Source organism: Phytophthora sojae, assembly GCF_000149755.1.
Source record: "Phytophthora sojae unplaced genomic scaffold PHYSOscaffold_14, whole genome shotgun sequence".
Taxonomy (NCBI): Eukaryota; Oomycota; class Peronosporomycetes; order Peronosporales; family Peronosporaceae; genus Phytophthora; species Phytophthora sojae.
In genome coordinates this window covers 1,125,118-1,151,712 of record NW_009258128.1, presented here as the reverse complement: position 1 = coordinate 1,151,712, position 26,595 = coordinate 1,125,118, and the positions used below count along the sequence as shown (strand labels likewise).

Here is a 26,595-nt window from a genome sequence, read left to right as displayed (position 1 = left end):
CGTGCGTTCCGCGGTCGACCTGAGTAGGTTCCCGTCGAGCCCCGTAGCGCAGCGGAGGGCGCGATGATGGGACCCGGAGTACATTGCGCATGTGCCCGAATGGATACTCACGTACGTAATGTTCATTTGCGTACGGAAAATGGACATTGTACCGTAGGTACTGTACTCAGAAGTTAGAAGTTTCCTCAGAAGTCACAGAAGTTAGAAAAAGTTCCTCAAAAATAAGTAGCACCCGTCGGTCGAAGTGGACACTTCAAATACATGTACAACAAAGGTCTGTGTATACGTATGTATCAATTTTGACTGTTGAGCTTCATGTAATGCGCGCGTAACCCACGGTTTTACAGAACAGCAGCGCGGAAGACTAGTTGTTTTGTACAAGCGCAGCGGTGGAAAACCTATTTTTCGAGAGATGAAGTGAGCCACGTTTTCAAGCCCGAACTCGACACCACGACAGTCCACGGCTTTGCACTAGGCCTGCCTGGCCAGCAGTAGGCAGCATCGTTTTTAGTTTTAGGGGGCGGCTATGGCAAGTTGAGCTCGTAAGGTAAGTTGCGAAGTGAGATTGAGAGTTAGAGTTCATCCTGACAAACATCGTTCCTACCAGCGACCTCCTTGGGGCAGCAACTCCTGGGCTACTGCTCCTCCAATAGCTGCCGCTGCTGCTTGCCGGCAGCCAGTCCTCGGTGCTGCTGCGTGCCGCCTGCCAGTCCTCGCTGCTGCCGCGTGCCGCTCGTCCACTGCCGCTGTCGAGTGCTGCTCTGCTGCCTCCAATGCACGCGCCTCGCTTGGTCATTCGCTGGGCTTCTGCTCCAGGAGCTCAGCGTCGAGATTGGCATCGGCACCGGTGCCTGGATAGGCACCGGGATCGGATCCTGCCAGCGCGCAGTGTCGTCTGGTGATGGCGCTCTGACCGCGCCCAACAGCGGCGTTCCTCAGCTAGCGTGCATGCAGGCCAACTAGCTGGCCGACTTTAAGACCCACCACACCACTCCCGGGGCTGCCTCGCACGGATTCACTGCGAATCCGCTGCGAGGCATGCCTTCGGTGATCTAAGGACGTTGCCTTTGCCCCAAACGTGTTCACGGAGAAGGTTTGAAATGGTGGTAGATTATGGGGACGATGATCTTCATAATCAAAGTGCATCGCGTTGTGTCCTCTACTCAAACGGCTGTTAAGGAAGCTCGACTCAGTCGAGTCGATTGCAACCATGCTTGTCTGCTCGACACCTAGCTAATTCGCAGCTACTAGCTCGGAAAAGCAATAGATAGCCCAGTTTCAATCCCCCTCCCCTCGACTGAAAATAAAACAACGAGCCCCACATCTATTGGGAGCGCTCAAGCTAAATCTAAGGCAAGCCGAGGTCCACGCTTGGTCCCTGCTTAGCGCTGGATTCGTCTTCTGGGGGAATTTAAGGACCGACAGCTAGACGTTTGGCAGCCTTGAGCCATAGGATACCTCCCCCGCAATTTGGATTCAATGATTGGAAAATCTGATGTTCTTTTACCTAATAACCTTTCGGTAGCCACGTGATAAGTACTGTAACTCGACATAGTCCAGTGAGTTCGGGCAATAGGACCTGTTGTCTTGCTAGCACGCGCGCAGCGACCACAATATCGTTAGGAACCCAAAGTTGCAACCTGGGTGAAAACTGCATTCTATCGGGTGGAAATCCTATGTTAAGCCTGGGTTATTCACCTCTCTCGAGTTCTCGGAAGCGCTCACGGGGCCTTGATAACCCCGTTGATTCATTCGGCGCCAGCGGACACACGCGAATACGCGGAAGGGTACCCTTCGTAAGCACAGCCGTAGCCTCAACTGTTCAAGCCGATCAGAATATCGTCGGCATCTCTAGTGTTGTTCTCCTGATCAGCGGACTACCGGCATCCCCGATGCATGAGTCCTTGCCAGCGACGCCACCGGCGCACACCATGCTGCCGTCCACTTCAAGCACTTGCAAACAGTCTTCGGGGCTCCAAACCCGCAATCCTACACCAGAGGTCGGAAAATAAAATATCATATTGTATTTTGGTCTTGGAGTCACAGTAATAATCATTGCAATACAGGGTCAGCCAATAATACAGTATTTTCACAATTATTGGCAATAAATATATACGGGATTTTCGTAATAAGCTTAGTTTTTGTATGGACGCAAGTGTTGATATTGTATTGGGACAATTTTCCATTGTACGGGAACATCCTAAAGCAATAAATTATTCCGTGCTAAAAATGCCATAACTATTGTATTGATATTATTTTTTCCAACCCCTGTCCTACACTCTGCAGCTCGTAAGCGTCCGTGCGGTTGGGGTAGCTCGAGATACCCCAGCCCAAAGCCGACGACCACATGCCCGGAGTGATGTTCGAGTGGTCGGCCTTCGGGGGCTTCACAGGCGTAAACTTGCTGGGTTTCTCCAACATCAAAACGGCGAAGTCGTAGGAAAGACTGGTGGAGTTGTAGAGCGTGTGGTTCTTCGCCCCCATGACCTTGATTGCCTCACCGTCCAGTGTGCCGTTCAAGCAGTGCGTGCCCACAGCTACGAACCCCAGCTCTCGGTAGCCCGTGCATGATGCAGCAGTAAGTACGTGGATGGGGCTGATAAGGGCCCCGCTGCAGAAGGAGTTGCTCTCAGGAGTAGCGCGAAGTCCGGACGTGTACGTCTTCGAGCCGATCGAAACTTCTCCGCCGCCAACGATAAGCGCACGCTCAACATGTTCAGCCTGGGTGTCAGCAGCGCCCAGCGCCATTGAAGCAGCAATCGCGGAGATAATGTTCATGGTAATAGGTATACGAACTATAAGTCAAAGCTTCATGTTTACAGGTCGTTGCGACAATAACGACACAAATATAACGCAAAACACGATTGCAAGTGCCTTGGCAATGCGGAAGTGTATGGCCATCGAAGGCCATAACACAATATTGGATTGCGAACAGACAAATTGTCCGTGGCAGCGACTATTTTCAGAACAGACTATAGTACCAAGTGAAAAAAAATAATTCGCTTAACTCATCTTTGGCGCGAAACGCTAAAAATGGCTCACCGGCAAAACGAGCCCATTTTTAGAACGGTCTAAATCTAGAACGGAGACTTGCAAAAATGTACATTTGATGTGGCCCCGCCACTGCCTGCTACTGCCCTGGATCTTGGTAGGTAGTTCCGAGCTTTATCTGGGGAATCCTATGACAACAGCGCCTCTGGTTGAGCGCGGAAAAATAGATTTTTAGTGACGAACAAACATATTCAAATCAGCCCTGATCGCAAGGCATACAAAACAGAAGTAGCGCCGGGGCTGGTGGGCGTGTCGTGTCGAGTGGGTGTCAACATAAATGCAACACAATGGGGTTCGTAATACAAACACAATAATATCTGCCCTGTTTCTAGAATTTGAATGTTCTAAAAAGTGGGCCTAATCTGCCGGTGAGCCCTAAAAATAAATGACCCGATGCACAGCTTCTCGTTTCCAATTCAAGCTGTTAGCGCACCACTTTGGAAAGGCTCACCCAGTACAAATAACAAACCGACAGATATGACTTGTTCGGCAAGACTAATATATTGTTGTGAATAGCATCCCTCACCTTGTGATGTTCTCGAAACTGGTCAAACGCTTAGTAAGCGTAAATCGAGAAAATCGAAAAATCAATTCAATTCGTTTTGAACGATCAAAGCCCACAGCTTGAACACAAGACGAATCCCTGGTCACTACAACGGATCAGTTGCTGACTTTGAAATATTCACACGAAACGTAGTTTGCTGATTAGAATTCTATTCGACGGATCGACGTAAGATGAAATACCGGAGCGGGCCACGCACTCCGCGCACAGTACTGTGTCTGTGCATTAGCTCGTTGGAACCTGCGCCTGAGCATGACTTTAGCTACCGTCATTTTAAACCGCAATAAAAACAAATACCGGTACAAATCCGTTTTCGGGTGCCATTATCCTTGAAAATATCTGGATGTTACCAGCAATCGCAGTGTGCTTACACCTGTACTTGCGAGTATACCTGTGGTTGATCTGACTTCGAGTGGAAATTTCGTTGCTGTGGAGAATTACTCTTTTGTGGGAACAATAAAATGGATGTACCAGCGCATTCGCGTACCTAAGTATGAAACGTAACCAGAAATCGTTCTACCAAGTTTGCACAACGCATTTTAGGTTAATTGACACCAATACCGTCAGGGTTATTGCCATTAATGCTGCGTCGGTGGCGCCATACCGCCGACGCCGACACATAAAAAATATCCTCGGCGCTTCTTACTCTGTACTAGGCTTGGAGCCTACTTCGAAGTAATTTACTGGCAGTGCAGGAACCTGACAGATGAATGCGGCGTAACCACCAGAGCTCGGAAAAATACTTATTTTATTTTATTGAGGGGGTCCACTCGCGTCAATAAATTATTGGGCAATAAACTATTGATCATCAAGTAAACCACTAACCAGCTACGCCCGCTCGTTATACGACCACGTCTCTTGTTAGTCTTGAGTGCGTCCGCTATAATCTCAGCGTCCCAAAGCTTCCATTGAACTCCAGCATCACCAGCGTCTCGAGAGTCGTGGTCGGTCCCTTCCTCGAGAATAAACGTTCAACGTCGTTCGATGTCGGTGGAATCCAGCGAAGGTCGACGAACTATGACAGCGTATTGCTTTTCACCCGGAGTAGCCTCTCCGCAAAAAAAAATTATCTCCCTCTTCATCGTCACTTGCATCGCACTCTCCACGAAATCGTGCGAAGGCTCATCAACAGCAGTAGCAACGAACGAGGCGAGGTTTCTTGAACGCACTGCTCGGATCTCGTACTTCGAGAGGTAGGCAGTCTGGTGGTCACGTCGGAGGTGGTCGATCATGTTGGTGTAGCCACCAGAGGACGACAGCTTGCGCGTCATCGAGCACAGTCAGCACTTCTAGCGGCCGTTTGGCAGCTTCGAGTAGAGGGTTCTGACAAGTTGCTTCGGCGTCGGGGACAGTAGATTTCGAAATGACAGCGAGAAGAGGAGAATACTTGAACGTGTATAGCGCTCGTATAGCTCGGATGCACCCGAAGCTTCTACAGTAGTAATCCTTAAGCAGAAGAGACAGCTCATACGGCTAACAACGTGTATGGGTGTTAGCTGCGGATGTTAGGACCTCGTACTAAATGAACACAAAATACCTCACCTGCAAAATGAAAATGAAAATGAAAAATACTTCGAAGTAATATCTAAGGCTATTATAATACTGAGTAGAAGCGCCAGCATATTTTATTTGCTGTGTCCGCACCGGTAAAGTACGGATTCGATTGAAAAATGAAATGTATTTGGACAAATTGTCGGTTTGACAAGCAAGCTTTCGCAATTGAAATTTTATAGCGGATTTCAACTTTAAAAAAAATCAAAGTCGATCACAAACGACCTGGATCAAAAATCGTCTGGATTGCCCACATGTCCTGTAGCTTTACCGGTTTAGGATTTCCACATCGCCCAGCTCAAGAGTATATTTCACTGTAAATATCAAAACACACTCCTAAAACCTTAGCAGCGCGAAATGACCAAAACCCCTCGGCAGCTGCAGTGCTATTATGCAAGCATAATACATGCATAAGTATCGCAAAATGATGCTGTATTTTGCAAGGCTGCAGTTCGCTCCGTGTAGATGGATGCCGCGATGACCTATTACTTTGCCGAGATAATGGGGTTAACCCACTTCAGCGCAGAGGACACACGCGAGTAGACGGTGGGGGCTCCCTCGTCGCCGCAGCCGTAGCCCCAGTTCACCAAGCCGATCAGCACGTCGTCCTTGTCGCCAGCGCCGTTCTCCTTGATCAGCGGACCACCCGTGTCAGCCACGCACGCGTCCTTGCCAGCGACGCCGCCAGCGCACACGTTGGTAGGGTTGATGACGTAGACCTGGCTACAGTCTTCGTTGCTCCAGACCTGGAGGTTGACTCCCTGCATCTCGTTCGAGGGGGAGCCGTTGGGGAAGCTGGTCCAGCCCCAGCCCATGGCCTTCGACCACATACCGGGCTTGATGTCCGAGTCGTCGGCCTTGGGCAGCTTCACGGGGGCGAACTTGCTGGGCTTCTCCAGAGTCAGCAGCGCGAAATCGTACTCGCCGTTGCCGGTCTTGTTAAAGTCGGTGTGGTTCTGGGCCTGGATGACCTTGAGCTGCTCGCCGTCCTTCGTGCCGTTGACGTAGTGCGTGCCGACCGCGACAAAGTCGGGCTTGGCGTGCTTGGTGCACATGGTCGTGGTGAGCACGTGGGTGGGCGAGATGAGGGCGCCGCCGCAGTAGGTGTCACCGCCGGCGGTGGAGCGGATGCCAACCGAGTAGGTCTTCTGGCCGCTCGGGATGATGCTTCCGCCCAGGATGAGCTGGCGCGAGGTCGTGTCGGCGTCGGCAGAGGCGGCAGCGATGGCCATGGAGGCAGCGGCGATGGTGGCGGTAACCTTCATGGTGTCGGCTTCTGTTGGGCTTGGGAATGCGGTGTGCAGTGGGCGGTAAAATCCGAAGTGCTATAACACCAGGACATGATAATCAGGTCCTGGTGTTGATCTCAAGAAGCAGCGAACACGAGTGAGAGGAGTTGAAACTTGAAGATTTTCCCGACCGATGTGAAATCCAGTTTTTTTAACTTATTCGCCAGGTCGTGTTTAAAAACACGACCTGGCGAATATAAGTGTGTCAATAATGGTACCTACCGAGTAAGTGGTACTGTACAGTATAAGCACATGCGTTCCCGTTGTAACCACCACTATACAACACATTGCATGTAGATAAACATTGCAGCACCTTAAGCCACTTCGTACCGTCCTCGACTTGATTGAAACGCGATACTGTAACTGCAAAAAAGCTTATAAATGCTTCAACGCTATTTTTTATTAAAATAAAATACAGCATACAGTTTTCATGTACTGTACTTATTGGAGTCGCTGCAGTGTTAATTTCTTTTGTACTTTTGTGCACGTTGCTATAGCGGACCAAGATTATAACACAGGTAGTTGCCTATAACTTCATCAATGTTTCTCCACAAAAAATCTACGTAGCTTTAGAGCCCGCCTATAAGCGTATTCGGGAACAAGAATATGGAATAAGCTTTTGCAAGACAAACCACCCACCCTGCGAAGACGCCGCGGAGCAGCCAGAGAAACCGAGCGAGTGTTGAATGGATACATTCGTTCACACCGCAAGATTGCAGGTGTTTTGTCGTCGACTTGTGACACCGCTGGTGTCTCGAACAGTCACAAATCTCACAAAGGTGATCTCGATGCACCAGTGCGAAGTCACTTGCATCATATGGTAAAGGCGCCCTTAGATCGTCCTTCGTAGCCACCGACGAATCTGTACGCTATGGCTTCCCGTATGACGAAATATGATGTCCATTTTCGGGTAAAATACTCGTTCCAGGAAATAATTGTCCATCCGCAACGAACAAGAAGGCCTATCCAGGACTTGGATCACGGGCCCCTGATAATATCATACAAGCCCCCATAAAATTAGTTTGGATTGTTCGAGCCAGAGCCCGATCTTAAATCGATCTTGTCGTGTTGCGGAGCCACATACATATGGCGTTCCAGGAAATAATTGTCCATCCGCAACGAACAAGAAGGCCTATCCAGGACTTGGATCACGGGCCCCTGATAATATCATACAAGCCCCCATAAAATTAGTTTGGATTGTTCGAGCCAGAGCCCGATCTTAAATCGATCTTGTCGTGTTGAGCCACATACATATGGCTTAGTTTGATCAACCCCCACACGATTTCAAATCCACGTGACGAGCCCCAATCTGTTCACCAGCGCATGCATCAAGTTCGCTTCTGCATTCCCAGCTTCCGCTGCTTTCGGTCGAGCAGGCTAGGTCTTGTATTCATCCCAGTCGTTATCCATTGAACGTTGCATTCTGTCGCAGCACTTCGGATTTTACCGCCCACTGCACACCGCATTCCCAAGCCCAACAGAAGTCGACACCATGAAGGTTACCGCCACCATCGCCGCTGCCTCCATGGCCATCGCTGCCGCCTCTGCCGACGCCGACACGACCTCGCGCCAGCTCATCCTGGGCGGAAGCATCATCCCGAGCGGCCAGAAGACCTACTCGGTTGGCATCCGCTCCACCGCCGGCGGTGACACCTACTGCGGCGGCGCCCTCATCTCGCCCACCCACGTGCTCACCACGACCATGTGCACCAAGCACGCCAAGCCCGACTTTGTCGCGGTCGGCACGCACTACGTCAACGGCACGAAGGACGGCGAGCAGCTCAAGGTCATCCAGGCCCAGAACCACACCGACTTTAACAAGACCGGCAACGGCGAGTACGATTTCGCGCTGCTGACTCTGGAGAAGCCCAGCAAGTTCGCCCCCGTGAAGCTGCCCAAGGCCGATGACTCGGACATCAAGCCCGGTATGTGGTCGAAGGCCATGGGCTGGGGCTGGACCAGCTTCCCCAACGGCTCCCCCTCGAACGAGATGCAGGGAGTCAACCTCCAGGTCTGGAGCAACGAAGACTGTAGCCAGGTCTACGTCATCAACCCTACCAACGTGTGCGCTGGCGGCGTCGCTGGCAAGGACGCGTGCGTGGCTGACACGGGTGGTCCGCTGATCAAGGAGAACGGCGCTGGCGACAAGGACGACGTGCTGATCGGCTTGGTGAACTGGGGCTACGGCTGCGGCGACGAGGGAGCCCCCACCGTCTACTCGCGTGTGTCCTCTGCGCTGAAGTGGGTTAACCCCATCATCAAGACCAAGCAGGTCAAGACGGCGGTTCCGGTCCAGCAGGCCATTTCAGGCAAGCATGGCGTTCCGATCAAGCAGGGTATGCCGGGTACGGTGCGTAACTAAGTCATCTTGGTTTATCACTGTCTCCAGTCGCCTCAGCTCTTGGAGATAATTTTCATGGTAGCTTAATTGAGCTGTTCACTCAGTCATTGCCATACAAAGTATAACATCATTTACGGTACTGGTATGAATACGGCGGGAATAATGTTGGTGGTACCGTACATGCTTACGGCCCAATATCGTCGACAGGCGATGCGAACAGTGACAACTGTACAACCCCGCTACATTTTCCGTGTTTGCCGCTGGCTGTAAAAGAGCATACCATACAGTGCACCGTATGGTATGCTCTTTTACAGCTTTCGTTGGCTCACCGACTACAGTACAGTGATTTCTGCGTCGTGGTCTGTAGGCATGTTTAATGTTGCGTTATTCCATAATTTTAAATCGAAACTCTTATGATATTCAATACTGAATCGAGAACCATAGCATTTGCCGTCGCAAACAAAGTACCACGCAGCAAAATGCAGGATTTCAATTGTTTCTCAGAAACCAGAAACCGTTTCTGTACTGTGTACAGTATTACTATCGGTACCTCAATAACGCAAAAGTTGTCGTCATCAGCACTGGCTGTATAATTGCATCTGACGCATCCACATATTTTCAAATCAGCTCAACATGTACTCTACTTGTTTACTTCGATGTATATGCTCATTTGTTGCCGGACATGAACTTCATGCCGCCAGCTGTGCATGTCTCAGGGGCGTTCTTTGCGTCGAGTTCCGGGTGACGGGAGTTCGTCAGTTGAAGGCAATAGCAAGGAGGGACAAGATGAGTCCACAAACAGTTGAACAAGGCAAGTTGATGGAGGACTGTATCGACAGTTTTCTATTAATCCTTGAACAACCAGGACAAGTACGGGTAAGCAGCATGCAGCTACCAAGAGAATCGCCATTAGTGGTGATGATGAAATCTTCTTTAGGATTTTAATGGCTATCATAGTAGTCCAAATAAAATCTCTTCTACTACTGCGTCTCAGGGGCGTTCTTAACAGAGGTAGATTGGTATCACCGTACAACCAAGGTCCAAGTGTGCTAGAGACGTGCGGGTATCACCGTGCAACATGCACATCGCTGATAAGAATGAAATGTATCCGTTCACCTAATCTTTCAATAGTCAACTTTCGCCTCTACTTTTTATTTTTTATTTTACCGAGGCGGATGCCCCAGAGAGCGCTAGAAACCGCGTTAAAAGAGGACAAGACGACACGGGGTGTGGAGCCGCCACTTTACGCCCCCTCTTCACTGCAGCGGTTAAGGTAGGTGGCATTTAAGCACAACTACAGTAGCACGGGGGCAGTGAAGCAAGTGAAGAGTACATCTGATCTGCTGTTAGAGATGCTATTTTAGCGACGTTTTTGCGCGGAAATTTGCAGAGAAAACTGCTCGCATACAAAACGCTAGTGTACCTTCGGGAAGTGCTATAGATAGCAGATGCACGATGTGTTTCCCTCGTGACTCTTGATTGGACAGTTTGTTCTGTATCTCTAATCAGGTACTATCTCATAACTAACGTCCCGCGGTACCGCGGTACGAGGAATTCAACTGCAAAATTTCGACTTTCCCCTCCGTACAACCGTGAACTCTTTCAACTTTGACAAAGTTCATATGCTACCTCCCGTGCAACCTCGTGATACCTTGCGCCTTTCTACGTCAGGGACGATTACGCTCGAAAGTTGAACGAGGTTGCACGGATACAACCAAAATCTACCAATCTACCTCTGTTAAGAACGGCCCTCAGGGCTCGGGCGGCCACCTACTCTCCATCACTGGGCAATTTACCGCGAACTGCGCACACTACCGCCAAATTCTCCCGTTGAAGATGAAGGTCCTCTCCTCCCTCGCCGCTGCGCTCATCGCGCTCAGCGCCGTCGACGTCGAAGCTGAGCACGTTCAACGATCCCTCATCTTGGGCGGAGGAAAAGTCCCCGTCGGCTCGAAGACGTACACGGTCGGCCTCCGGACAACTCCTGAAGGCGACACATTCTGCGGCGGTGCTCTTATCAGCCCCACTCACGTGCTAACTACCGCGTCTTGCACGGCCTATGAGGAGGGCTCGTCGATTCCCCACTGGGTCGCAGTGGGCACGCACTACCTCAACGGCAAGAAGGACGGCGAGCAGCTGAAGATCGTGTCGGCCCAGAACCACACCCTCTACGACGCTAGCAGCTTTTCGTACAACCTCGCCGTATTGACGCTTGAGAAGCCCAGCAAGTTCGCCCCCATCAAACTTCCCAAGGCGGATGGCTCGGACATTTTCCCTCGTGTGTGGTCGAAGGTTATGGGCTGGGGCGTCACCAGCTACCCGAACGGCAAGCCCTCCAACGAGCTGCAGAGCGTTGACGTGCGGGTCTGGGGCGACAACGCCTGCGAGAACAAGCTCGGCGTGGACAAGTCGTCGTTGTGTGCTGGTGGCGAGGCGGGCAAGGACTCGTGCGTTGGCGACACTGGCGATCCGCTGATCAAGGAAAACGGCCGCGGTGATGCTGATGACATTCTGCTGGGCTTGTCAGGCTGGGGCACCGGTTGCGGAGACAAGGATATGCCCTCTGTGTATTCTCGCGTGTCGGCAGGTATTGAGTGGATCAACTCGGTCATCAAGAAGTAAGCAGCTTCTCTTCTCAGCGAGCTTTCACGCTTGAATGCATTTGTGCTATTCAGCCGTCTCTTTAGCTCGAGTTCTACAGTAGCGGCCTCAAACCAAACAGTTTTGGAAAAAAAGAATAAAAGTAAAAACTTCTGATTGGTCTTACTTTCGCACTGCGGCACAGTGTGAAGTTGTCCGCTAAAATAACGTCATGAAGGCTCTTTGCCTGTCTACTCGCATGTGTCCTCCGCGGTGGCGTGGCTCAACTCCATTCACTTAGTTGGCTACTTGTGGCATTTTTCTTCTTGACGTCGTCACATTGACTATAACATTTTCAAAATGCAAATATTTGCATTGTAAAGAATGACCCGGTACAAGGCACAGCGCTGTGATGCTGCATCGTTCTTTTTCTGAGTCAGCATTGGCCCCCTGTCGAATCAGATCCCATACATCCATCAAGTCAAAGATACAATTCCATGAAACCTTGAGCCATCTCACTCACTCGCCAACTTGCAAGAGCTCCGCTAACTTCTTAGCCATGTCGTCGCTCTGGCCCAGCGCGCGCGAGGAGTTCAGCCACAGCCAGAGCAGCCGCAGCAACAGCAGCGACCACAGCGACGAGCTGCTGGGCGAGCGCCAGCCGCTGCTGGGACCCGCCAGTCCGGGCGCGCGCACGGCCGCCGCGCTGTCGCCCAGCACGGGGCGCGCGTCGTCTCTGCGCCGCAGCTTCCGCCCGGGCGACCACAGCGGCCGCCGCTGCACGGACGTGGTGTTCCTGGGCTGCCTGGCCACGTACTGGATCGGGATGCTGGCGCTGGCCGTCACGGCCTTCTCGCACGAGAGCAGCGTGAGCTTCGCGCAGGAGATCAAGAGCGGCGTGGACTTCCAGGGCCAGCCCTGCGGTGGCCGCCGGCCCTTTGTGTACTTCCCGGACTACGAGGACAATCCGGACTTTGGCTTCTGCGTGGGCGAGTGTCCGAAGGAGGACGGAGAGACGCTGACGGTGGAGCTGCCGCTTGAGTCGGGGAGAAAGGGAAGGAATGGGACGCGCGAGATGCAGGAAGTGCAGTTCACGTCCTATGCGACGCATCGGTGGGCCTATGTGTGTGCTCCAGCGGAAGGTGGGGGTGTTGGTGGGCAAGTTTTGGGGGTGAGGAGGTGTTGATGATTTTTTTATTGCTTGTTTTAGTGAGATCGGAGCAGGTGATGATTCGACAATTGCAGGACACATTGGGACGGTTTGTGGGAGCTCTGGGCAATGTATGAGAGTTTGGATAATGCGGTGGTGGAATTATTTAATGGTAGCTAACTGTTTGATGCAGTGTTGGCAGGTGCTGATGATCGCGACGGCGGTCTCTCTGTCGACGGCGGGGTTGTATCTTGTGTTGTTGCGGTATTGCGGCTGCATCAGCGTGTTGATGTCCACGGTGGGGATTGAGTCCATCCTCGTGTACAGCAGCTACCGGTTGCTGCATGCCGCGTCGGACCCGCTTTCGTATGCGAACGACCCCGTGATGCTGAGCTCGCTCCAGATCAGCACTGTTGCCATGTGCTGCGCGGCCATCCTCTTCCTGCTGTTTGCGATGGTGAATATGTCGCGGCTTCTGCTAGCAGGCGCGTTCATCACGCATGCGTCACGCGCGCTGTCGCAGCTGAAGCGACTGCTTGTGCTGCCGTTCATCTCCTACGTGTTGCTGCTGCTGCTCTTCGGCTGGGGTATCCTTGTTACGGTGTGCATCTTTGGAGCTGGCGAGACGTCTACGCGAATTGCAACGATCTCGGCTACATCGCCGTCCTCTATCCGTGTGGTGACCGAGTCGTTTGAAGTGAGCACCAAGCTGCGTTGGTTGTTCATCTATCACCTCTGGGGCATGTACTGGTCGGTGAATTTCATCTTGTCTATTGGAGAGATGATCACGGCGACGGCGATATCGTTGTGGTATTTCTCGCCTGAGAACCGAATCACAGGGCTGAAAGAGTTCGAAGAGGCAGACCCAGTGTCCTATTCGGCAAACGCAACCGTCAAGTACCACCTCGGCACGCTAGCGCTGAGCTCGGGGTCTGTGGCCCCCGTGGAGCACATTCGCTCGTTCTTTTTGTACCTCGAAAACAAGAACGAGTTCGACGCCAACACGTTCACAGAGCTTGCGGCCAAGTGCTGTTGTGTACGTAGCAAGCTTTTTTTTCAAACACGATGGTAGTTGCTGACGATCGACCGCTCTTTTATTCTGCTGTGACTAGTGCTGTATTTGGTGCTTCAAACATTGTCTGAAGTACATCTGCAAAGAAGCAGTCTATGTGACTGCAATCCAGGGCACGAACTTTTACACGTCTGGAAAGGTACGGGCCGTCGTGTTAGCTGCTTTCAAATGTCTGAATATGTTCTCACCAACGAAGTTGTTTCGCTTTTTTTCTGGATAGCTGGCGTACACACTGATCTCGTCCAACTTAATCCGGGTCGGAGCTCTCAGTCGGATCGGTCATGCGTCCGTGCTGCTCGGCAAATTGATCGTGTGCACCACCGCGTGCCTCATCGCGTGGTTCCTTCTCGAAGATGTACGTTGGCAGCAAAGTCTAGGGCTTGTGTGGGATGCTGGTCTCATGGATATGTTGTGTCCGTTTCTCTTGAATTAGACCCCATCGCCCGTGCTGCCGCTGGTTGTTGTCGTGCTTTTTTCCTACAGCGTAGCGCACGCCTTCATGACGGTGAGTCCTTGTAACTATTGAACAAAATGCAGCGGTTACATTTATCTAACCAGGACCCTTATGGACAGATCTACGAGACGTCGATCAACATGCTGCTCATGTGCTTCACACTGGACGAGAACTTGCACGGCGGAAGAGGGAACTCTGCCCACGCCTCGGCGCCGCTCATCCGGTCGGTGAACGACCACCTGCGGCCCAAGTGGCAAACGGAGTTGTAGGAGTTTCAACTAGCCAGGATTTTATCTCGAATGGCCGGCCTGTAGTCTAGCCGCCCCCTTTTGATCGCTTATATATCGCCTGCGAAGGCTTCGGACACGGTGCTTGCTGGGACTTTTTTTTGTGTTGGCCGGCACCTTACTCGAGTGTCAAGGCCATTTCGGTAGTTGCGACCGCACGAAAGGTGCGACTTCAACTTGGCATGGCTACACAGGACATGGCTACACTTTTGTGACGGTCCTGCTCCACGAGACGGCCACAGCGCATCGCGCCCAGCACCAGTTGCAACCACTAGCGCTTGGTGCGCTGCCGCCAAATTTCGAAGCGTGCGGGTGAGACGCTCCGTTGTCAGGCGAGCGTCGAGCAATCCCGACCGAGCAATCGGCAGCCCTCGCTTCAACCAGTCTCGACCTCACTCTTCCGCCGGCACTGCTGCTGCTGCTGTACTGTATATGCAGCACTGCTGCGCCAATGCAGCGCGGAGAAGCCGCAAGATGCAAGAGCTGCATCATGCTCTCGGGTGGATATTTTGGCTTGGAAGCAGAGCTGTAGCCTGTATCCTCGTCGGGGAGGAACCTTTTGTGACAAGCTCTCGAGATGCTCGCTTGGATCAAGGCCTTACGGTCTCTGTTGCCGCGTGTATCCTTGCGCGTCCGTCTTTCCTCCGCGCAAATCGTCGTCCGCAGCGAGCAGCTCCGCTCCAGTCCCTCTCTACCTCGATACCTCGCTCACTCGCTATAGCGATAGTTGCCATGCTGAGGCGACAGAAAAGGGGCCCCTGGTGAATATTACTATGGAAGCATTTCGACTAACCCCCCGTTGAAACGGAAAACCTTCAAGACTTAATCAACTGAAACATTTCGACCGTGGTGTCGCATGGTTCAAAATCGCCCGCGAAACGACACTCCCCAGCGCTCTCTCTTCAACGCCCGACAGCAACGAACGCGCGATACCCGCACACCAGCGCAGAGCAGTGCAGCTTCTGCATTGGAGAGGCCCGAAGAGCTGAACGTACCACGCGGCGAGCCGCCGCTTTTTCTTCGACGCCACAATGCGTCATGGGCTTATCTGACCACAAAGTGTCGCAGTAGTCGGGCTCGGCTTAGCTCAGTTCTCTGCATAGTCACCTCAAGTTCTGCTCCTCCTCTTCACCTACTGCGTTCCGTTATGAATCTTATGTACGCCACACCGTCTCACGTCACACACTTGCCAGCTCAACACACTCTATAGCGCGGGCAAGAAGAGTTGCACCTCGCGGATACATCGCCTCACGCACCTCAGTACTCTAACCGCTAGCTCTGATATCTCGCTTACTTTCCCATTGGGATCGTGTCCGTTACAATCAGCATCAGCGACATCGGCCACCTCGAGGCGATACACTGCTGCGTAGAGTGCAGCTGCAGCTCCTTCGCTGGCCGAGACCAAGGCAACACGCGCAGCTGATTCGCAGATTTGCAGGCCCATGGACGCCTCCACCTCCGCTCCAGCGGAGTCGTCGCCGCTGACGCGCCGCTCGCAGTCCGAGCAGCTCCTGGAGGACGCCGAGAAGGCCGGCAGACTGCTGCACTCCAGGTCCGAGTCGGCGCTGCACCAACAGCAGCAGCAACAGCAGCACGACAGCGAAGACCCGGAGGAGCTGGAGCTGGACGCCACGGACACGTCGCGGGACGAAGAGCTGCTGGCGGAGGAGGTTGCAGCTGCTGAGACTGAGACACAGGCCCAAGCCGAGGCTGAGGCTGAGGACGCGGAGCAGCAGGACGCGGTGGTCGCGCACTTGCAGCAGCTGGAGCAGAGCCACGACCATCTGGAGGAGGCGTCGCGCGCGGCGTCGTGCTCGTCGCTGTCGAGCTCCAGTGGCGCGGGCTCGGCCAGCTCCGCCGCGTCATTGGCCAGGCGAGCGTCCGCCCACGCGCGCCTCAACAACCCGCTGCGCGGGGACACGAACCTCAAGATCTTCCTGCCCAGCGACAACGTTGCGCTCAAGGCCATCCTGTCCCCGAGGAACTCGGCCGAGAGCGGCGACGCGGGGAAGGTCGACGGGGACGCGGCCAATGCCAGTGGCGGCTCCGCCAACTTGCTGGACAAGCTGCTGTTCCGCAACGCGCCCGTGACGCCCAAGAAGTCCATGGGCAGCATCGTGGACGAGGACCTCGAGGCCACGAGCGTCGTGGTCATGAACACCAACCTCCCGCCGCCCCCGTTCGCCAACATGTACGCGTGCGAGTCCTGTCGCGAGGACATCGGCTCGCTGCTGTCTAAGGGGCGCCACCACTGCCGCAACTGCGGCGGCTCCTTCTGCTCCGAGTGCACCACCAAGACGATCATCGTGCCGTACCAAGCCTATCTAACAAGAGGCGAGCTGCGCGTGTGCGACGGCTGCTACCACCGCATCCAGAACTTCCAGAAGCAGGTCAAGAGCACGACCGTCACGTGGAGCGGCCTCCAGCCGCCCACCAGCGAGGACATTGTACGCGACTTCGAGCTGTCGGAGGACGAGGCTATCGTGTCCATCTTCAACTGCGCGCTGTTCCTGGAGACGACGCCGTACTACGGCCACCTGGTGCTGACGCGCAAGCGCCTGTGCTTCCAGAGCTACGTGGACTCGAAGAAGCGCAAGGTCTCGTACTCGCAAATTCTGTCGCTGCTGAAGCCGCAGTTCTACTACATCAACGGGCTGCAGGTCAAGACCAAGCGCAAGGAGACGTTCTTCCTGGCCGAGTTCAACGGGCTGCGGGACACCTGCTTCTTGCGGCTGGACCAGCTCATCCGCGCGTACCAGGAGGCGAGCAGACTGAAGGGAGCGGGCCCGGGCAAGTCGCCGAGCTCCAAGGAGCTGCGCAAGCAGGCGCTGGACCGCCGTCGCTCGTACAAACTCATCTCGGAGCACATTGTGTCGTCGGTTGGGAGCACCAGCAGCAGCTCGGGGAACCCGCCGTTGTCGTCGTCGTCTCCTATCTCCACTGTGGGCTTCATTGATGTGGATGAGGACGAGGACGTTACTACAGAGACGCCGCTTAGTGATATCGTGGAGGAAGGTGTGCACACGGATGACGGTAAGTCGACGGCAAGTGACGAAGACCCCTTTGAGCCGCTGCCGCCTGACCCGCTACTGGAGAAGATGACGGTGCTCTTGGACTGCGACTTGCGGGCCGACGTCAAGCGCGTCTTCGATCTCTTGTGGAACGACGGCCCGGGCCAAGAGTTTTCGCGCACCAACATGGAGAAGGCGAGGGATATCGACATTGACATTGAATCGTGGAAAGCCATTGACAAGAATTATGCTGGGAAGGCCGAGGAGATCCGAAAGGGCTTTGAGATCTCCAAGGAGGGCGACTACACTATGTATCGCATCGTGCGGTCTCAGCACCCGCCCAAGACTTCATTCCCCGGCTTGCCGCCTTATGCTGGATGCACACGAACGCAGCGGTTCCGTCTTGACAAGAGCTCGAACGGCGGGGACAAGTGGGACCGCTTCGTTATCACGGAGCTCAACCGCATGAGCAAGATCCCGTTCAGTGACTACTTCGAGGTGGAGATGCGCTACGTGTTTTCTAGGGACGGCAACAACTACTGCCACGTGCAAGTCGGTCTGGTCGTCAACTTCCTCAAAGCGACGTGGTTCAAGTCGCAAATCAACTCGTCTACGCGGTCAGAGTCCAAGGAGGCGCTGGAGGCTTGGACCAAGCAGGCGATCGAGTTCCTGGAGTCACAGCGGAATCGCGTCGTCCCGCTGTCCCCGACGCTCAGAGCTTTGTCCGCTTCTGGCAGCTTCAGCGAGCTTGAATCGGAGGCTGGCAGCAGCATTCATCCGGTACTCAAGCGCAGGGCGTCGGGTGCTCGCCGTAGTCTTCAACCCCTCAAGACGGATGATCCCCCCGCTGTCGTATCCAAACCCATTCCTACCGGGTCAGGCAGTGCAATGGAGATGGTGCAAGCTCCGCGCTCGATCGTGCAGTGGCTTCTACTCGGATTGCTTCTCTATGGACTCATGCTGCTACGTGGACACCAGGCACAAATGCAACAGCTCACGACCGCCACAACCAAACTACTCGAGCACCTCCGGGAGCAGCAGAGTTTGATGCAAGCACAGGCATTGAGAATGCAACAGAGCTGCGAGAGTGTATCTGTAGAAGCTGCCATGCAGACACTGCAGAGGTTTGTGGACGCCTCAACAGGCTAGCTCCATCATATCAAGAAACATTTTAGATTATTACTATAAACCAAACAAACTTTGAATTCATACAACCGTTGGGTGTGTTGCGACAGGCACCCGTCCCAGTATCCTATCGGCCATCACTTTCGAATCCACGGCGAAGTGCCAAGATGGCCTACCGCTCCATATTCCTATCGCCACAGAGGCGAGTGGATCCCACGTACACTCTTGATCCAACTTTACGCGCTGCATTTCACGAACGTGTGCGCTCCGGGGACATCGGGACGTTGCGTCGGATGCTCGAAAGTGAACCTCTGCTGGCTCAAGCGCGTAACCAAGATCGAGAGACCCCGCTATTCATCGCAGCAGTGCATCCGGCAACAGCCAAAGCTGTTGAGATGATTGATCTGTTAATGGAGAAGGGAGCTGTACTCGGTTCTCGTGATCGACACCGCCGGCATGTTTTGCTCTACGCTTGCTACCACGGAGTGGAGTGGGAAGTTGTGGCCTGCATAATGAAGTGACATGCCGCAAAGGGTGGAGGAGTTCTCAAGTGGTCTCACTGTGACGATGACGTCCGCAGCTCGCTGATTCTCGCGTGTGATGGTGGACACACCCGACTGGCCTTGAGACTTCTGGATGAGATCGACGTGGAGGAGTACGCCATGCAGAACCACCCGTTCCAAGTGTTGGAAGCGGCAATTGAGACGGGTAACGAAGCGCACGCAATGGGCATCGCGCAGCACCCGAAAGTCGAAGCTGCATTCCGAGCTCGCGATATGTACCGCTACAAAGATACAGTGGTCCCGTTCTGATGCACACCGTCTCAACGTGCACCGAGGCTGCAGTTCGGCGAAACATGTCGGAGTCGTTCTTCTGCTGAATGACTTGAACCACCAAAAAGTTTGCAAGGCAGTCTGGCACTCCACTCAAAAGATAATGAAAATTATCGATGAGGGTGTTGAGGACATTGTACACCCGATGATCTTGCGCGTTGCGGATGAATTCCTACGTGACTGGCGCTGGGCTCAACTCAAGAGATTTTTCCTGTTGCGATACCGTGGTCAGGATATCAAGGCTGCAACTCCTGAGCTTCAGTCGCACTTACTAGTGCGTCTTCCTGATCAGTTGTTTTGCTTGACTATTGATTTCCTGAGACCGAGGGACTTTCACGCTACAATGTTTAAGGAGCTGTCGTCTTTACTCACTGAATGCGAACGACTACACGTATGTGTAAAACAGAGCTTGGTAGCAGCGTGCTCTGGTCTTATTGATAGTGTTCCCAAAACAAAAGCGAGCACAACAAATTAAAGCAACTGCGTTCACCATGCCTTGGTCCTGCTAAGCTACTTCAGTCTTCACTTCCGCTCTCTTAGGAAACATACTTAAAGAGTAATTTTTACTGGGATAGGAAACAACGTTAGTGCTGCTATCGCAGACCAAATAGGATTATATCCGTGGTACGTCAAGTCAAAGATGAAGATCGAACCGGTAGGCTACCCATCACACCGGTATGGTCCCGGTGCCGCACTGGGGCAGTTTGAACCGGTATGAGTCAGTAACATATATGGAGTGAAGTAAAGCGAATGATTGAAGCGGACGGACTACCCTGGTAGCATACACAGGCAAGTATTTTCATTTCTCTACTAGCTATAAGCAGATCTCGAGCAAGGTTCTTTTCATTACTGTGTATAATTACTGCCAAGTCGTATTTTGCATCTTCGCCGTTGAGGTGAATTACCGGGCAGATGGTGCGGCTGCGAAGCAGGCGCAGGAGATGACCGTGGTTCGTAACAAAACAACTATTAAAGGGGTTTATCCCAAATAGCGTTGTTGGATGCACACATTGGATGCATTCCCCGCCTAAATCGATTGATGGCACACCACTTACACAAAATAGATTAGATTCAAAAGTTCATTTTGGAGGGGGATTGCGGTCGCAATTTTTCCCGCCAAAAATCTTCTCGTGGTGAGCGCAGCAAGCTCGTCAATTCCGCCACCCTCAGCACCGCTGGCGCAGGCAGGGAAACTCGTAAGTATACGCTGCTCTGTTGCTTGATGCTGGTCTGTGAGTGTTACGGGAGCCTACGCATGTCATGTCTAGATATCCGTTCACTAAGTGAAGAGAGGCGCGAACGCGGCGGTATAGCAGCCTGCAGTAGTTCACGATGTTGAGTCCGCGGCAAAGGAGTGACGCTCTACCTGTCGTTGAGGCGGTCCTTGCGCTGATTTCCCTCCCGGGACGCTTGCTTTCATGGCGAAGCCTCGTCGTCGAGGATTGGACCTACGAAGTGAACTCCGGAGACGCTCACTGCGATGTGTTTCTCTCCGGACCTGATCAACGTTTCGCAATGCCCGCCTCGTTGTGCCCCACCGGTGGTTAAGGAGTGGTTAAGGAGTCGTCGACAAGCTCAAGGACAGGAAGAAGGGGTTCCGGGAGGAAGGAATGCAACCAGAAGGCTATGTCATGTTCGTAGTTGAGAGGACCAAGCTCTATTTGCCTGGTAGGCAGCAACTTAATTCAAAAAGGGAAAATAGATCTCCTTCTCTCTATCTATCTCGTAAAATTCGTGACGTGTACGCTGGCGAAGACCTGCTGTCTAAGCGCTTGCTCGGGTGTGCCCCGGCCTGCCGGGTGCGAGGGCGCAAGAAGCCGTGATATGGCAACGTACTGCTACCGTTAGAAGGCAAGGAGCGGTTTCCTGGTGCAAGCTTCAATGGGCCTTTGCCAATGGCATTCTACACGAACTGCTAGGCATTTCGATCGGTGAGCCTGAAGGTCAGGGCGTGAACGGCACTTATGATATATTATTTATTTGTGGAGGGCGGTCATGGTTAGATGCAATGCATAATATGCGCATCCAATGCATCCAATGCATCTTACATGCATCCAACTACGTGCATCCAACATCGCTAATCCCAAAAACCTCCTATCCCAGCCTTCGCGGAGCCCTAGTATCATCTTTTTGTGTTACTAAAAGGTATCTTGATAAACTACATCGCAGCATTATGTTTCATTTCAACCGTTTGATGTACACAGACTAGGAAAAAAGCTCGAACATGAGTGACCGCCGCTACCCAGCGCAGAAGAACGTGAGGATCGCTACCCAGCGCAGAAGAACGTGAGGATCCAACGGGTTCTATACCGCTAGGTTTACGCAAGGACTTCTACAAGGGGGTGCGCTCCGGGGACATCGACGCCATAAATCGATTGCTCGACACGGAGCCTAAGCCCGAACTGTTGACCGAGAGACGCCGGTATTGATCGCTGCGGTGCACAAGGATGCCAGTAAGGCCGCCGAGATGATAGATCTACTGATGTAGAGAGGGGCTGTTCTGGGATCTCGTGACCGTCGCCATCGTAATGTTCTGCTTTATGCCTGCCATCGTGGAGTTGAATGGCCAGTGGTCGAGTGCGTTATGAAATGGGATGCCTCCATGGGCAAGGGGTTCTCAAGTGGTCTCAGTGTGACGAAGACGACCGGAGCGCATTGATCCTCGCCTGCCACGGTGGACACACGCGTCTTGCGCTGCGTCTTCTTGATGAGATCAATATCGAGGAGTATGCTATACAAAACCACCCGTTCCACGTGCTGAAGACTGCAACCGAGTTTGGTCACGAAGTTCACGCACTGGCGATCGGTGAGCACCCGAAAATTCAGACTGCACTCGGAGCTGCCAACCTGGATAGCTACAAGCGCTGCGCTGGAGTATATAGATCACTGAGCGAGCATACGATTACCGAGTGTGCTGAGCTCGCCATTCAATCGCAGACGTGCTCCGTCTTATGGACAGTCTGAATCACGTGAAGGTGTCCAAGGCCACGTGGTTCTTTGTTCACAGCACTGCGAATGAAAGTACCGGCCCCAGACACCCACTGGTTATGGCAATCGTGGAGCAGTACGCGAAGGATTGGCGTTGGGAGCAAGTCAAACCGGTATTTCTTCTTCGCGAGCGGGACGACAAAACTGCGGGCGGTCAGTTTGGACCGCATATGGTAGCCCAGCTTCCTGACCAAGTATTCCGCTTGGTTGCAGAGTTTGTCCAGTCTAAGGACGTCCCCAAGCCAGAAGCACACAACACGGTTCTCAGGGGCCTGGAGGAGATGGTCGATGCGCTGCGTAGCATACTACGACGACGACTTCATTAACTGGGGTGACGTGGTTGGATTGCACGGACGAATGCTTCTGCGTTGAATACTGAGGGTGTAAGGATTGAAAAAAAACAAGCAGCGAAGTAGCAGGGGCATTGATGAGGGGGTATTTTGATAGTGCAAACAGCAAAAGAAAACAAAACAAAAAACTACTGCGTCCACTCCGTCTTGGGCTCAACCTTGGGCTGCTCCATCTTGACTTCAGTCTTCACTTCCGCTGCCACTTCAACTGCTTGCGTCTGCGCTCTAGTCCTCGCTCGCGTCGGAATCACACGTGCCGGTACCGCATCAGCCGCTGACCCGGGCGGGACGTACGTGGACGGATCCACCACCGGTCCCTTAGTTGTCTTCTTCTTCTTCTTGGCTGGTTCCTCGCCCTTCTCCTTCGCCTGCTGCTTCCTCTTGAGATTCTTCGCCTTGGTCTTCTTGGCCTTCTGCTTCCTGTCCTGCTCGTACGTCGGGGGTTTCCTGATCGTCAGCTCATCCATCAGACGCTTGAACGAGTCTCCGCGCTGGCCCTTGAGCAGCGCCTCCTGCCGCGCGAGCTCCTTCTCCTCCTTGTCTAGCGGCTGCTCGTACTCCTCCCGCCGCTTGGTCCATTTCAGCTTGCTCACCTCGTCGTGCTTGCGCTGCAGAGCCATCTTGGCCATCTTGAGCCTCCCCACCTTGTTCGTGAACACGCCGCTCGCTTCTCCTCTCTTCTGCCGCTCCCTGATCGACTTTTTCTTTGCCTTCTTCTCATTAGGAGCCCCCGCATCGTTCGAGCCTCGAGCCTTGGACCTCTTCTCTCGGAAGGCCATGTTGCCCGTGCACGCCTTGCACTTGCGCGTGTCTTCTTTACTCCGCTGCGTATTGGAGTAGCTCGAATTGGGCAGCACCAGGCCGCAGCACTTGCAGTCCAACATCTTGTCAGCCCCCAGAATTTCAGCTTGGGGCACGATGAGGAGTTGGTAGCCACAAGCCGAGCAGGTCGGGGGCGCGTCCGACTCGGTCGGTTGTTGGTCTGTCGGTGGTGGTGGTGGTGGTGGTCGTGGCATTGTCGGTGCCTGGGAGCTCGGTCTTCACCTCGGGTTTCACTTCGGCTTTCAGCTCGAGGTTGGCATCTTCACCATCATGTGGGGTAACGTGGGACTCGACAACTTCAGCTTCCGACTTGACCACGGGCTCAGCAGACAGAGGAGAGGCGACTTCAACTGCGGTTGCTGTGGTGGCACTAGGCTCGGACTTGACGTTGAATTCAAGGTAGGCGGCGGCTTCGTCTTCGCTCTCGGTGGAGCTGCCGCCGTCCGAGGCGTACGCGGCAGAGCTCATGGCGACGGATGTTGCACTATTTGGTTGGCTCGAGGTTAGTAACGCCTAACTGATACATAGCAGTTAAGTATGTGATGTACTTAACTTCAACGTGTTGCTTTTATCCACCTCCACCACTACGTATTGATGCAATGCAATTTACGGGTAAGATGTCACTAGCTGGAGGGAATGAGGCACTCTTGTGGAAGTTGAAGTGGTTGAAGTGCTTGATTGGCAAGCTTATCTCCAGTTCATTTAGCGTATTTTATTTATTATTTTACCTCTACACTACTCCTGCGCGGTTGCGGGGGCTGGCGGCGGCATGGCATCGAGTGCCAGTGCGTCACGGAAGCGGAAGTCGTACGGGACGTACTCGTATCTCTGAATAAGCCCGTTCGGGTGTCGCCGCGCGTACTCGAGCATCTTGGCGCTCTCCTTACTCGCGTAGGGCAGCAGCACGCCCAGACTGGCGTTGTCCAGCTCGTCGTGAGACGCGTTCGAGTCCACGTCCGCCGCAGCCGCGAAGTCTCCGCGGTACCAGTCGCAGCACTTGGGCAGATACACGACGCACGTCTTCTCGTCGTAGCGGAGCACTCGCGTCACCACTTGGCGCGTGGCCTCGTCCAGCTGAGCGTCGAGGTTCGCGCGGTCGTACACCGGGACGCGGTCCGGGCATGAGAACGTCATGCAGTTGAGCGCGAAGTTGATGCGGAAGTCGCATGAGCGCAGCGTCAGACACGCCCGCGGGTCGCTGCGCTCGTTGAACCGCGGGATGACAAGCGACGCCAATGGGAACCGCAGCGACGACATGGACGCTCGAAGGATGCAGTGCTCGATCTCCGCCAGAGAGAAGAGCAGGCCGCTCGGGTCTTCGTCCGTGACTCCGAGTCGGTAGCTCGCGCCGTTGAAGAACCTCCCCCACTGGGTCTTGGACTTGGGCATCAGCCCCAGCAAACTCGCGTGGACGACCATGAGGTGGTACAGGTTGAGGAAGAACACGAGGCGGTTGCCCTCGCTCCTGGCAAGAGGCAGCAGATCGGCGCGCTGGAGGGACTGGATCTGGTCCTGGAACGCGAGGAAGTCGATGACGAACTCCGGGTCCACGCTGTCCTTGGAGCACGATGTTTGGCTCTTGCTGATGAGCTTCAAGGCGTGCTTCAACGCGGTGGACACGAGATCCAGCGGCCGGTTCGTCACGCAACCGGTTGATATTAAGCATGCGCTGAGCTGCGACGTAGTGATCGCAGCCAACTGCATCGGGCTGCAGTCGTTCAGTACGAACTGCTTGCTGCCAAATGTTTCGGGGCTTACGGTCAGCACAGATCTGGGGATCCACTTGGCTCTCTCGATAAGCCGCGAGAGCAGCTCAAGCCACGGACGTCGAGCTTCGGGTGAGACGAACGCCAGGTGGTGACAGCGCGCCACCTTCCCGATGTGCAGCCAGTAGAGTGGAGAGGTCGATAGGCTCTCCGTTGTTGAGGGCGTACAAGTGCACGAACACCGTCGGAACGTCGGATCGAGAGTCGACACTCCGACGACTTTGTCCAGCAGGATGGAGAACTTATTGGAGCTGTTGGTGGACAGCAGCCGCGAGAACCTCAGTATGCGGTTGTTCTCATCGAGTATCAGCCACTCGTGACGCCATTGAGTACTGCTCAGTACACGGACGACATGCACGGCACCTGGGCGTGGAGGCGGAGGCGCGCTCAGGTCGGAGTTCCTACCTCCCGAAGTGATTGATGAGGACGAGAACAGGAACGTCGAGGTGCTGCGCCCTGCAGCGTTTTCAGATAGGAACGGCCACTCGTTCTCCAACGACAGCAGCGCCGGCGCAGTCGTGACCATCTCCAGCAACGCGCGTTGAGCGGCGTAGAGCTGTTCCGGCTGAGGAGCGCTGTTTGAGCTGTTGTCGCTTCCACAGCTGCTGGTATACTCGCTTCTGCTAGCGTGTCCGTCGTCTGCGAACACCTCGGCGAACGGCGTCACCAGTAGCTGGATGTAGTAGTCGAGAAACTCGCGCTCGCCCTCAATCTTGTCAAACTTGCCGCGTCTCGACCGCACCGTGATCGACGATGTCTCAAAGACCGCGTCCGCCGCCTTCTTCTTCCCCATTTGAGAGTGATCTTGGTGCTCCAAGAACGACAACGGAGCAAACGCCGCCAGCGCCGGAAGCAGCAGCACGCGCTCGTTCTTCGTCTTCCGGTCCTTCCTCGTTGTTTTTCTCTTCTTCCGGCCTTTTCTCGATGGTTTGGGCTCCTCCTCGTCTCGAGCGGGAGGCTCGTCAACGTATTCACGGACGACTACAACGTAACCCACTCGACGCTCGCGGGTCGTTCGAGAGCAGCTCAAGTATTCGAACCACGCTGGAACGTGCACCTCGTACTTGGTGATCTGCCGTTGGATCTCTTCCAGTCGCGCGTAAATGTCCGGGGTCTCGCCTGGAATCTGGAAGTTCAAAGCGGATAGACGATGAGGCTCCTGCGTCGAGTCGACGGGCTGTTGCGGTGGCTGTCGACGGGTGTTGTGACTCAGCTGGAAGCAGAACTGGTACTTCTTGACTCGACGCGAGTGCGTGACTGGCAGCTCTTCTCCATCAGTCTCTGGGTTGACGAAATAGGCCGTGAGGTGGAGCGGCATGTCCTCCCAGAAGACTTTCAAGTCGGTGGCCTTCATCCCGGGCAC

The 26,595-nt window shown here is 53.9% G+C and overlaps 12 protein-coding genes across 12 annotated transcripts; 7 read left to right on the top strand and 5 right to left on the bottom strand.

Annotated features, from left to right (window-relative positions):
- Window positions 1-2,223: 2,223 nt before the first annotated feature.
- Window positions 2,224-2,778, bottom strand: PHYSODRAFT_254479 (serine protease trypsin-like protein; the record flags this gene model as incomplete). The annotated part of the gene is made up of 2 exons (XM_009540043.1): window positions 2,224-2,238; window positions 2,278-2,778. The coding sequence occupies 2 exons, from the start codon at window positions 2,776-2,778 to the stop codon at window positions 2,224-2,226; spliced, it is 516 nt and encodes a 171-aa protein (XP_009538338.1).
- A 1,715-nt stretch (window positions 2,779-4,493) lies between these two features.
- On the bottom strand, window positions 4,494-4,884 carry PHYSODRAFT_341702 (hypothetical protein; the record flags this gene model as incomplete). The annotated part of the gene is made up of 2 exons (XM_009540042.1): window positions 4,494-4,628; window positions 4,702-4,884. 2 exons carry the CDS (start codon window positions 4,882-4,884, stop codon window positions 4,494-4,496), a joined length of 318 nt encoding a protein of 105 aa, XP_009538337.1.
- A 765-nt stretch (window positions 4,885-5,649) lies between these two features.
- PHYSODRAFT_531425 (serine protease trypsin-like protein) lies at window positions 5,650-6,429 on the bottom strand (the record flags this gene model as incomplete). Its single annotated transcript, XM_009540041.1, has 1 exon — window positions 5,650-6,429. One exon carries the CDS (start codon window positions 6,427-6,429, stop codon window positions 5,650-5,652), a length of 780 nt encoding a protein of 259 aa, XP_009538336.1.
- Window positions 6,430-7,945: 1,516 nt separating this feature from the next.
- PHYSODRAFT_532115 (hypothetical protein) lies at window positions 7,946-8,815 on the top strand (the record flags this gene model as incomplete). The annotated part of the gene is made up of 1 exon (XM_009540040.1): window positions 7,946-8,815. The coding sequence occupies one exon, from the start codon at window positions 7,946-7,948 to the stop codon at window positions 8,813-8,815; it is 870 nt and encodes a 289-aa protein (XP_009538335.1).
- A 1,815-nt stretch (window positions 8,816-10,630) lies between these two features.
- On the top strand, window positions 10,631-11,416 carry PHYSODRAFT_532326 (serine protease trypsin-like protein; the record flags this gene model as incomplete). The annotated part of the gene is made up of 1 exon (XM_009540039.1): window positions 10,631-11,416. The coding sequence occupies one exon, from the start codon at window positions 10,631-10,633 to the stop codon at window positions 11,414-11,416; it is 786 nt and encodes a 261-aa protein (XP_009538334.1).
- Window positions 11,417-11,933: 517 nt separating this feature from the next.
- Window positions 11,934-14,319, top strand: PHYSODRAFT_531634 (hypothetical protein; the record flags this gene model as incomplete). Its single annotated transcript, XM_009540038.1, has 7 exons — window positions 11,934-12,516; window positions 12,585-12,655; window positions 12,718-13,560; window positions 13,637-13,735; window positions 13,817-13,951; window positions 14,030-14,101; window positions 14,170-14,319. 7 exons carry the CDS (start codon window positions 11,934-11,936, stop codon window positions 14,317-14,319), a joined length of 1,953 nt encoding a protein of 650 aa, XP_009538333.1.
- Window positions 14,320-16,191: 1,872 nt separating this feature from the next.
- PHYSODRAFT_566145 (hypothetical protein) lies at window positions 16,192-18,497 on the top strand (the record flags this gene model as incomplete). Its single annotated transcript, XM_009540037.1, has 3 exons — window positions 16,192-17,216; window positions 17,349-18,150; window positions 18,253-18,497. Exons 1-3 carry the CDS (start codon window positions 16,443-16,445, stop codon window positions 18,495-18,497), a joined length of 1,821 nt encoding a protein of 606 aa, XP_009538332.1. The 5' UTR covers window positions 16,192-16,442.
- A 371-nt stretch (window positions 18,498-18,868) lies between these two features.
- PHYSODRAFT_531275 (hypothetical protein) lies at window positions 18,869-19,353 on the top strand (the record flags this gene model as incomplete). The annotated part of the gene is made up of 3 exons (XM_009540036.1): window positions 18,869-18,931; window positions 19,007-19,222; window positions 19,312-19,353. The coding sequence occupies 3 exons, from the start codon at window positions 18,869-18,871 to the stop codon at window positions 19,351-19,353; spliced, it is 321 nt and encodes a 106-aa protein (XP_009538331.1).
- A 1,090-nt stretch (window positions 19,354-20,443) lies between these two features.
- Window positions 20,444-21,022, top strand: PHYSODRAFT_356153 (hypothetical protein). The gene is made up of 2 exons (XM_009540035.1): window positions 20,444-20,788; window positions 20,856-21,022. Exons 1-2 carry the CDS (start codon window positions 20,639-20,641, stop codon window positions 20,949-20,951), a joined length of 246 nt encoding a protein of 81 aa, XP_009538330.1. The 5' UTR covers window positions 20,444-20,638; the 3' UTR covers window positions 20,952-21,022.
- Window positions 21,023-21,895: 873 nt separating this feature from the next.
- On the top strand, window positions 21,896-22,620 carry PHYSODRAFT_307368 (hypothetical protein; the record flags this gene model as incomplete). Its single annotated transcript, XM_009540034.1, has 2 exons — window positions 21,896-22,112; window positions 22,244-22,620. 2 exons carry the CDS (start codon window positions 21,896-21,898, stop codon window positions 22,618-22,620), a joined length of 594 nt encoding a protein of 197 aa, XP_009538329.1.
- A 152-nt stretch (window positions 22,621-22,772) lies between these two features.
- Window positions 22,773-23,934, bottom strand: PHYSODRAFT_341694 (hypothetical protein; the record flags this gene model as incomplete). The annotated part of the gene is made up of 2 exons (XM_009540033.1): window positions 22,773-23,609; window positions 23,689-23,934. 2 exons carry the CDS (start codon window positions 23,932-23,934, stop codon window positions 22,773-22,775), a joined length of 1,083 nt encoding a protein of 360 aa, XP_009538328.1.
- A 486-nt stretch (window positions 23,935-24,420) lies between these two features.
- Window positions 24,421-24,918, bottom strand: PHYSODRAFT_390158 (hypothetical protein; the record flags this gene model as incomplete). Its single annotated transcript, XM_009540032.1, has 1 exon — window positions 24,421-24,918. A coding segment is annotated over one exon (498 nt), but the record flags the coding sequence as incomplete, so codon positions are not given.
- Between the last annotated feature and the right edge of the window lie 1,677 nt (window positions 24,919-26,595).